The following is a 10,990-nucleotide window of genomic DNA, read 5'->3' as shown; positions in this document are numbered from 1 at the left end:
TTGACTGCCAATAATTACTAATTAGTGAAAATCTTGTTAGCAGAATCCAACGCCAAAGTTCCATTCAGAATGGTTATGTTATGTAATAAAAACGTAACATTATTGTATTCATAGCCCTTGGTAATTGGTATGCATGAAAGTTAAATTCAGCGAGACTTTTCTGCCACACTAATGGTATTTATGTGTTTATCCGGATTTTTGTTTGTCCGGATTTTTGTTTGTAAGTTCTTTTTATTCAAACTAGCAAAATTTCAATTTAAGTATGTATAATGCGACAAGTTCTTACAATTTTTCATTGATAAATCATACATACAACATACAGAGTTAGTTATTTAGGATAAAATTATACTTGCTTAGTATAGAAGAATCTCTAGGCGTTCGTTGATATTTATCACACAATCGATTTCATGCATGTAAACATTAAGATTAATCTAATAACATGTATATTGATTGCAGAAATCATATCCTTCACTTTTAATAATGACAGAATTACAATGCATAAGGATAATAATGGGTGACTAACAAACTAAACTAGACCTAAACTACAAAGAAAAGAGAAAAAAATGGTAAAGAAATCGTACTCAGCAGTCTCGTACACAAGAGTCATATGTGTGGACAGAGTGTTATGAACCTTCGTAAGTACACTATTTCTGACCTCTTTCCACGAGCGTGACTTATTAATTTATAGAGATTTGAGGACTACAATAATTGTATCTATCATGCCACGAATGTACAATCGTTTTTAAACTTCCATATCGTGGGTCAATCATGCACGTCTTCTAATAACTTTCGGAACTGTTTATAACCTCCAAATGCTTATCCCTTTGATTTACTTCGACTTGTTTTTAGTCGGGGTTCCCCTAACTCCATCATTTCGAGAGGTTGCGAAATATTTTCATGAGTGGTAGAGTTTATAGAATTTTGAGTGCTTCGCGAAAGATATATTTGAGTATTTCCTGATTCTTCTTATACTTTACATGTTTTCAGGGCTCCTTTTTACTATTTTTTCGATCCCCTATAATTTTGAGCACCCTCGAGTTTAGAACACCCTTAAATTTCGAGTATTATCGAATTACCTTGTTTGCTCTAACATCATCATAAACTGAAATTGAAAGTCCTCCAATTAATAAACACAATCCTCACATAATAGGAGTGCTAGCAAGATAATCCGAATTAGAAATAACAATAAAAAAGTTTGAATTAAATCATGAAGCATAAAAGTGTACATTCGTAGGAACCCTGTAATCTAATGTTAAGCTTCCAGATTTCTCGAGGGTAAAAAAGTTTGAATTAAATCATGAAGCATAAAAGTGTACATTCGTAGGAACCCTGTAATCTAATGGTTAAAATGGGACCTTTGGTAAAAAAAGGCACTGGTCCTAGTCGCGTGAAGGTTGACATTGTCGGCATTGACAGTGATGTGATTATTACTTCAAACTTGTCTCCCCAATTTTTAGATTGTTATATTATTATACCCTTAAAAATAATGTAACAATCAACTCTATATTATTATCTATGGTTTTTTTTTTTTAATCGTGCTTTCACTTTTACCCCAACTTCTAGTTAGTTTGTATCCCAATCACGTAATTTTGTACCCCAACTGGCTGATTACACAACGTCAAATTGCACAAACACATTCAGAAATCAAATTTACGAACCCTAAAGCCCTGTTGAGAATAATCCTAGCCTCACCTCTTCATCTACTCGAATTTTAGTTCATCAATTAGATTGTCCGATCCATTGTTTTTTAAGAAATAAAGAGAACGTCATCCCTGAAACACGATATGCTTTTTCTAAGAAAAAAATCCAAATGAAACTTTTAAAAACAGTATATAATATACAGCGTGCACGTACAAGCCTCTTTCTCAATTCTCACACACCCATCAAAAGCAAAAAAATAATTAATGTTCTCAAACACTCATTATTATTATTATTATTATTTGTATATTTCTCTTTTCTGTCTTATCTTATTATTATACATACACTTCTTTTTTTTCCTCACGAAATGTGAAAATATAGAAGTGTACATGAATCATTTGTTTAAAGGAAAAAATGAAATCAAACATTCACTCATTCACATATAAAGTACCGAAAACAAAACACGATTTACTTTTCCACATGAGTTTGGAGATTTTTGACGGAGGTAGGGTTCCAAACGAACATTTGTTGCCAAATCTCCATGAAAGCATGGACGATGACTGCATGATAACTCCGGGAGTTCAAAGCCAAGAAACACTGCAAAAGCTGCTCCAAGTCTTGCGCCTCAGACATCTCCATCTCCGTTATCATCTCCATCATCGATTTCTTGAAGTCTTCATAAGGATCCTTGGACTTTTTGACCACCGCGAAGCTCTCCCTCACCTTCCCCTCCACGCTGCTCCGCGTCACCGTCTTCTTCAGCCGCGCCGCCGCCGTTGCTCCGTGAAACCTCACTCTCTCAACCTTCTTCACGCTGCTCGTCTTCCTTCTCCGCCTGCTGCTGCTGCTGCTCAAATCTCTCGCCTCACCCTCGTCGGAGAAACTTGTCATGCAAGAAATCAGAGTCTCGCTTTCCTCTTCCTCGATGTTGTCGATTAGATAATCGCTTCTCCGTGACGGTACGCTGGACGTGCTTTTCCGGCCTCTGGATCTCACGCTCTTAGAATCCTCCTTGTCGCGGCACATTTTGCATCCTTGTGCGATGGACGTTATCTTCGACGGTGACGGAGAAGGCACGTTCGGATAGCGCGTGTCACGTGCGTTAGGGTTCACGGGAGAGAGACGGTATATGGCGGGAACTGGGTTCCCTGGGAAGGAGGAAGTTTCTTTTGAGCGACACATTTGAAAGGAAGGCATATTGAATCTCAGCTTGAAGCGTTTCGCCATCATGAAACTAATACTTGGAACTTGGAACTTGGAACTTGGAACCTAAAGCAAGTGGCACAAACACTCAAGGCTCAATAATTTATTTATAAGGAGAAATAAAATACAAGGCCGGCATGTATATATGGAGTACTTAATTAAGGACAAAAACATATATAAAATTGTTTTTATTTAATTATTAATAATTTTGAGTTTAAATTATGAAGAAAAAAATGGGATACAGTGGTGAGAATGGTTTCTGACCGAATCCAAGTGAGAGTGTGATTTGTACCTGAAACTGAAAGGGTCGTCATGAGTTTGGAATTCCTTCACGATGTGCTGTTCGAAAATGGCTGTCACATGTTACACAATGAAGACACCCACATAGTTGCAAAAATATAACGTTCGCAGAAGCAAGGGGACTGGTGTTAATGCTATAATATTACTTATTGTCGACAATTGAAAACTTCGTATGCAAAATGTTACGCGAAAGGTGTTGGTACGTGGTGTAATCAACGCCGAACAGCCAATGAATTTAACATTTTAAATTAAATAAGGCTTAATCAACTTTTATGTTGTTATTTTTTTTTTCTTTACGGCTCAATTTTGTATTTGATATATTTTTAGTTATTGTTTGGAAAATTTCTTCATATGTACTTATAAAAGAAAAAGAAAATAAGAAATTATAATAAATTAAAGTTTTCTTATACTTTTGAAAATTTATATACACTGAAAGTTTTCTTACAAAAGCTTTTGGAGAAATATTTAGGTGGGAAAAATTTTATAAAAATCGAAGATGCTTATAAGTTGATTTTAATTCACTGAAAAAATTTATTAGTTAATTTTAATCCACTGAATTTTTTATTTTATCATTTCCTTCTCTTATAAGTTTTTGTTAAAAAAAATCGAACATGATCTAATTGTAATCAACAAGTAATTAAATTATTGAATACTATATATATAATTAAATTTTAATGATATGTTAATTTTATAGTGTCGAGTAGATTAGACCTTAGAGAACTTAATTAGTTGACATAAGGCTAAACATCTTACATATATTTAACATGAAATTTTGTGCTCAATTTTTGTGCAAAAATCATTTAAATAAAAGAGCTAAAAAAAAATTTGTTCGTTCCTAGAATATCTACCACCGATAAGTGGTGACTAAACTCCTTGCTACATTCGAGATACTTCAAAGGATGAGATAACTGGTCTCAAGATTTAACGTAGCTGCACACACAAGGCAATATTCGAACTCCTGATCTTGTTTAAGCGTGGATCAACTCCCGCTAAATCACTAGTGGATGGCATAATGGGTTAGTGATATCCGGACAAAAAGATTAGCCCCCGAGTAAGATTCGTAGTAAAATCTATTATATCTTAAAAAAACAAGTTATTAACTCTTCTTTAGACTTTAGACCATGCAAAGTTACGTGAAACACCGTAGTCTTATTATCTTATATATATTGGGAGGTTAAATTAAACTGTGAAGAGGAAATTCCACTGGGGATGTCTCCAATATTTATGGAAGGCTCAATAAAAAAAATATATTTATCTAAAAAAAAAATAAAAAAAATATCTAGGTGTGTCCAGCAATACATTGATCAGTTCCAACCGCAAAAGAATGAATCCATCCCTGTCCCTTATCTCTTAAACTTTTTTTTTTTTTTAAATAAATCACTTACATTTCGACGCACTGCCATGGCCTTATATTTTGGCACCATAACTTCCACCAGATGCAAAACGGGACAAAATTTTCACATTGACTTGGTAACAAGATGAGTCGGACATATACGTTGGACAAATAGACAAAGATATCCAGACAACATACAAATTTCATGCCTTGCCACATTCTTCGGTATCTTTGACTCAGCCCACACCTGTTTGCGTCATCTTAAGATATTACATTATATTTTTTTGGATAAATTAATTCAAACACGTATTAAGCACTGTGTAATCATATTAGTTTATGTTATATTTTAAAAAATATTTTGATAGAAATGGATAATAATTTATATATTCATATTAACTTATTTGTTAAAACAATCATTTAAAAAATAATTATTTATCTGATATCTTCTCATACACAATACTCACTTCCAAACAAGTGCAAAATCCACCTGACTTACGAAGCCTTCGGCCTTTCCACTGCGTGATCTTATCCACATTTGGTATTTAAATATGAAAATTTATAATCACACATCTACTTTCTCTTATATCCACCTAAATCCACCTCTAAAATAAGGTAATTTAGTGACGAATATAAGTATAGGTGTGTCAGGTTTTTGTGTTGGGGAAATTGTCCTCACATTTTTTTTACTGAATCATATTTATTAAATTACTTTTGCCCGTTAAAAAAATCTTTTAAAAAATAGTTGCTTTCATCATAACACATTTTTAAAAATAAAATTATAAAATTTAAATATGTCCTAAATTCTTGGAATTTTTTTTCTTTATTTTTCATCTCTTTAAAATTTGGAATCATATTATTTTTTATTCCTACAATATAACAAATTTTAATTTTCATCCCTATAATTTTAAAAAAAATCATCCCTCTAAAATATAAAGTTATTAGTTTTGGTTTCAAATAATCATTTCAAGGAAGATTAAGAAAATTCATTTTAATAATTTATAAAATTTTGTAGAAAGCTCACATGGTATCAAAGACAACTGAGAGTATTACTTGAGATTATCACTTAATTATCTGATAACACAAAAGTAAATAATAAAGATCACATGATATTTAGACTAGAAACAAAAAAAATAAAATTAAAGGAATGAAAAATTAAAAATATTACAGAAATTAAATACATTTTTAAGTCAAATTATAAAAAAATAAAAAAATGGTATTGATTTTACCACTTTAACCTATTAATTTTTTTATTCTCAAAATTAAACACATATTAAGACTAAAACGATGACACAATTACACAAACAAACATCTATAAATTGTATATTTTGTAAAAATTTATCATTTTTTCTTCGTGAAAATATTAACTATTTTTTCGTCCTCTCTAAAGAAATTTAATTTTTTGAATCCGCCATTTGGTGGATTTTAATCACTGCCCTATAAATATTTCTTATATTTTATCTTTTATTAATGTATAAAAGTCAATAATGTGTTACGTCTTATTTACAACTATTGAATACAATTTTGAGGTGGGGAATGTTCCAATTCATAATTGTTTCGGACTTGATTCAATCCAGACATTATAAGTGATAGGTTAAACGACTATTTTAGTGTAGTTTTAGAAACTTATTACTAAAATGGGGCTGTTTTGAAACATTTTATACCTTTGGGGTTCTTTTATTGGGTGTCGCTATGGGCCATAGCGACACCCATGACACGTGGCATTTTTTGGTTTGAATATGAGCCATGAACGCTATATTGGTAGAGTCGCTGCAGCTGGTGGAGAGCTTCAAAGAGTCGCTATAGCCTATAGCGACTCAAATCGGCTAAAAACGAAAAAAAAAAAATTATTTGGGGCGCTATAACCCATAGCTCCACTCAGGCGCTATGGGCCACAATGCCTGTGTTAAAAATATATCTAATATTTTTAAAATATATCTTATATTTTTAAAATTTAAATTTTTTTTTTACAAATTTATAAAAAAATAACAGGTAAAAGGGAAAAAAAAGATTGAAATAAGAAAAAAATGTTAATTTTAAAAAATAAGTAATAAAATGTAAAAAATAATTAAAAAAAAAATTTATTTGGGGCGCTATGGCCCATAGCTCCACTCAGGCACTATGGGCCACAACGCCTGTATTAAAAATATATCTAATATTTTTAAAATATATCTTATATTTTTAAATTTTAAATTTTTTTTACAAATTTATAAAAAAATAACAAGTAAAAGGGAAAAAAAGATTGAAATAAGAAAAAAATGTTAATTTTAAAAAATAAGTAATAAAATGTAAAAAATAATTTAAAAACAAAAAAAAAAAATTTATTTGGGGCGTTATGGCCCATAGCTCCACTCAGGCGCTATGGGCCACAGCGCCTATATTAAAAATATATCTAATATTTTTAAATATAATATAATTTGTAAATAATTTAAAAACGAAAAAAAAAAATAAAAAATGGGCGCTAGGGCCCAAAGCGTGTGCTGGGCGTGGTTGCCACGTGTCCCCCTCCCACACTTTTCACTTTCATTTGGTTCTTCTTCCGGTAAGTTTGGGACGTGGGTTCTTTATTTTTTTTTTTAAATTTATTTTATTAAATATTTTGTATTTGTTTTACGTTTAGTTTAATAATAATATTTACTTTTAAATTAGGTAATTTTGTATTTGCAAAACTGCTGCTGCTGGTTCGTCTTCGTTCTTCGTTTGAGGTAAGAAAAATTTTCATATTAATTTTTTTTAATATTTAGAAGTCGCTATAAAGTATTTAAGTTTGCGTATTTTATTTAATTAATAATTGTTATTTAATTTATAATTATGTATTTTATTTCTGTTATAAATTTTAAGTACTATTTATAAACATTTTTTCCATTAATATGTAGTAATTTAGCGCCAGTGGGAATTTATGAATTTATATTTAGTAATTATTTTTAAATAAAAAATTTGAAAATAAATTATAAAAAAATTTCTATAAAAGCCAAAATAAGAATTGGAATTTTTAAAAAATATTAATTTTAAAACTTAAGGAATATAATGTGAGAATTAATTAAAAAATGAAAAAAAAAATTAAATACTGGGTCGCTAGGGTTCATAGCGCCCCACAGACGCTATGCCCCATAGCGCTTTGGAAATGAACAAGTTCCTGTATTCTCTTCTGTATGATCATGTGTAAAATGGAATGTTTAGATGTAAGTTGGTTACTTCCAGATTTACCCCTCTCTATAATAAGCAACATGTTTACTTCCAGATTCACCGACAGAAACTCCTTTTATTGGCATAGGGGTGGAAATAACATAACTTTCTCACCCTCGTGGGAACACTGGCAGACTGCAGTAGTTATAACATAAACAGGGGATGGCTAATAATAGGGAAAAAAATAATAGCCCATGGCCCATAGAATTTTATAAAAAAATAACGGGTAAAAGGAAAAAAAAGATTAAAATAAGAAAAAAAATGTTAATTTTTTAAAAAATAAGTAATAAAATATAAAAAATAATTTAAAAACAAAAAAATAATTTAATTGGGGGGCTATGACCCATAGCTCCACTCAGGCGCTATGGGCCACAGCGCCTGTGTTAAAAATATATCTAATATTTTTAAAATATAAATTTTTTTTACAAATTTATAAAAAAAATTACGGGTAAAAAGGAAAAAAAAAGATTGAAATAAGAAAAAAATATTAATTTTAAAAAATAAGTAATAAAATGTAAAAAAAGAAAATTAATTGGGGCACTATGGCCCATAGCTCCACCCAGGCGCTATGGGCCACAACGCCTGTGTTAAAAAGATACATTTTATTTATTCTAAAATTACGTTTTTTTAAAACTTTATTTTCTTTTTATAATTATATAATAAATACTTCACTTTATTATATTTATTTTACATTATTATTATTTTCTTTTTTTTTATTTTTTTCTTTACCCAGTGTCGCTATGGGCTACATAATTTTTTTAAGCCCATCAGCTGTGGTGGGCCAGCTCATAGCGACACTGATCCAGCCCAACCAAGCCGGAAAAAAAAAAGCCACGTGTCATGAGTGTCGCTATGGCCCATAACGACACCCAATAAAAGAACCCCAAAAGTGTAAAATGTTTCAAAACAGCCTTATTTTAGTAATAAGTTTCTAAAACTACACTAAAATCGTCGTTTAGCCTAAGTGATAAGGCTCAATTGTCCTAACCGGAGCCTAGACATAAAAGAGGCTGTTATTTGCATTGTTCACTGATTTTATTTCATTTTTTGTATTTTTTTAATAAAAATGTCCTTCACGAAAATTAGTTAATGTTACACTAGCCTGAAAAAAGGCATTTTATATTGTCATATATTTTGCTTAAAAGATAAAAATAAATTAAATTAAATATGAGTCAATGGTTTTGAGTAATTATTTACACAAAGTGTAAGAAGTTTAAAAAATAAATTTACAGAAAAATATATAAAAAAAGAGAGAGAATAAAAACTAAAGAAAAAAAGGAGAGAAAAAATATTTTGCAAATTAAGGATTAAAACGATCAATAAAAATTTGTATGCCAAAAAAACATATCATTTTTAGTACCACTGTATTATAAAAAAGTTGTTGTTGTTGTTGTTTTTTTTTTTTTTTTTTTTTTTTTTTTTTGTATATTTTGACGTAATGGAAAATAATTCGTATCAAATAAGTGACATGCGAAAAAAAGACAAATAAGGAACGAAGGGGTGCAGGGAGAGTTGGCGTATAGGGTGTTTAATGGGATGATTTTCTCCTTCAAGTAAAAATTTTCATTAAGTAAGTGTAAATTACATTTTTACGATTGATTTTTTTTTTCTTCTCTTTTTTATGTGTTTCTTATTTTTCATGTCAATGTAAGACTTTCACCTTCTCTAACTATATAGTTGAAACATAACTATTCTTAGAATCATTATCTTTCAAAAAATAAGTACGAGTTTCACTATTTCTATCCCAATTTTTATCTTTTTTCTCATTCTCATACTTTATATATATTTTTGTTCTTATTTTTATTTTTGTCGAATATCATATATATCTATATTTATCTATAAATTAATTAAATATTAAAAAAAATACACACATACAAGAATTTTAACATAGAGCAAAAATTATAAAATTAAATTAGTTAAGTTTCATTTCACATAAATTTAAAATAAAGTAAAAATTACATAAATGTCAAGCAATTTTTTTAAAAAATAAATTAAGTTTCAAGAAATTTAAAATGAGTACAAGTACATGGTAAGTAATTACTATATATCTATCCTCATTCCTGTTATCGTACCTGAGTTAATAAATCGAGTATTATCCATACTCATACTTGTATCCGGTTAAGCTAAATATTTTTTTATTAAAATCGAAACAAGTTCAAGTGTTATCTATGGATGAGTTTCCTTATCATCCCTAGATAATCTCCAACAATATTAATGTTAACTTACCCTCTAGACCGATAATTTAAAAGCTCCTATTTACACATAACAATTAAACTTGAATCTAAGTAGTTGTTTGACCTAATCTAGAAGAGAAAAATCTATTTTATAATTTTTTTAACTTATTACAATAATTAAAAATATAATTTTTTTTTGTTTTTACTTATTTTTTTAATATGTAAATAATTTAATTTTAAATTATAATAATAAAGTTAAGAAAACTCATTTAACTAAAAGTTTGATTTAATTCTTATTTTTTAAGATCTTTATTGTTTATTATTTTTTAATGCACTACAAAAATTAAAATTTAATTAATAACATATATGAATTATTTAAAAATATATAAATAAATTAAATCACTACTACAAGATGTATTATCTACATCGGTTCTGTGAGGTAATCTACATCAATTCTAAAATCGATGTAGAATAGGACAACATAGAAATACATACATTTCTACATCGATTTTGAAACCGATATAGATTTGTGCAAAATCTACATCGATTTTGCTACAAATCTACATGTCAGTAAAATTGATGTAGATTTTAACACAAATTTACATCAGTTTTACTAACAACCGATGTAGATTTGTACACAAATCTACATTAGTTCTACCGACAACTGATATAAATTTTAGCAAATATTTTTTGAAGTGTTAAAAGTGGCCTCCCTACATCTCTTTAACTAGGAGCCAATGCATTATAGTAACATACTAGGAGCAAACTACCCTCGGTGACCAAGTACAAGGCACGAGAAGCATGTGATGGCTTTCCTAGGTCACATTGAAACATATTGGCATCATCTAGGAGAATGATTGCTCTTATTTTTATCAATTTGGAACAACTTTGATCAATCTTATTTCCTAGATAATCTTATTACTCTCACCTTGGTGAACATTAGAAGAAACCACGTCTCAGGTCCTAATGGAAACAAACATATAATGAGTAACCATCACTACCACAATCACTCAACACATGTTAACAACAAAGCACCAAACTTTGAGGTACTCGAGCAAGAACTCATTTAAAAAAAAAAAAAAACTGATTGAAAAGAAGGTAGAGATCATTGAGGACTAAAATCTATAAAAATTATTTCTAATTTATATAATGTTTATTT

At 29.6% G+C, this 10,990-nt stretch overlaps 1 protein-coding gene across 1 annotated transcript; it reads right to left on the bottom strand.

The window, feature by feature from the left end:
- Positions 1 to 701: 701 nt before the first annotated feature.
- Positions 702 to 3,263, bottom strand: LOC109802739 (uncharacterized). Its single transcript, XM_029272274.2, has 2 exons — positions 3,134 to 3,263; positions 702 to 2,907 (listed from the first exon to the last, which is right to left on the bottom strand). Exon 2 carries the CDS (start codon positions 2,866 to 2,868, stop codon positions 2,107 to 2,109), a length of 762 nt encoding a protein of 253 aa, XP_029128107.1. The 5' UTR covers positions 2,869 to 2,907; positions 3,134 to 3,263; the 3' UTR covers positions 702 to 2,106.
- Between the last annotated feature and the right edge of the window lie 7,727 nt (positions 3,264 to 10,990).

Source organism: Cajanus cajan, chromosome 4 (genome assembly GCF_000230855.2).
Source record: "Cajanus cajan strain Asha chromosome 4, NIPB_CcT2T_4, whole genome shotgun sequence".
Classification (NCBI taxonomy): domain Eukaryota; kingdom Viridiplantae; phylum Streptophyta; class Magnoliopsida; order Fabales; family Fabaceae; genus Cajanus; species Cajanus cajan.
This window is presented reverse-complemented; position numbering and strand designations above follow the sequence as displayed.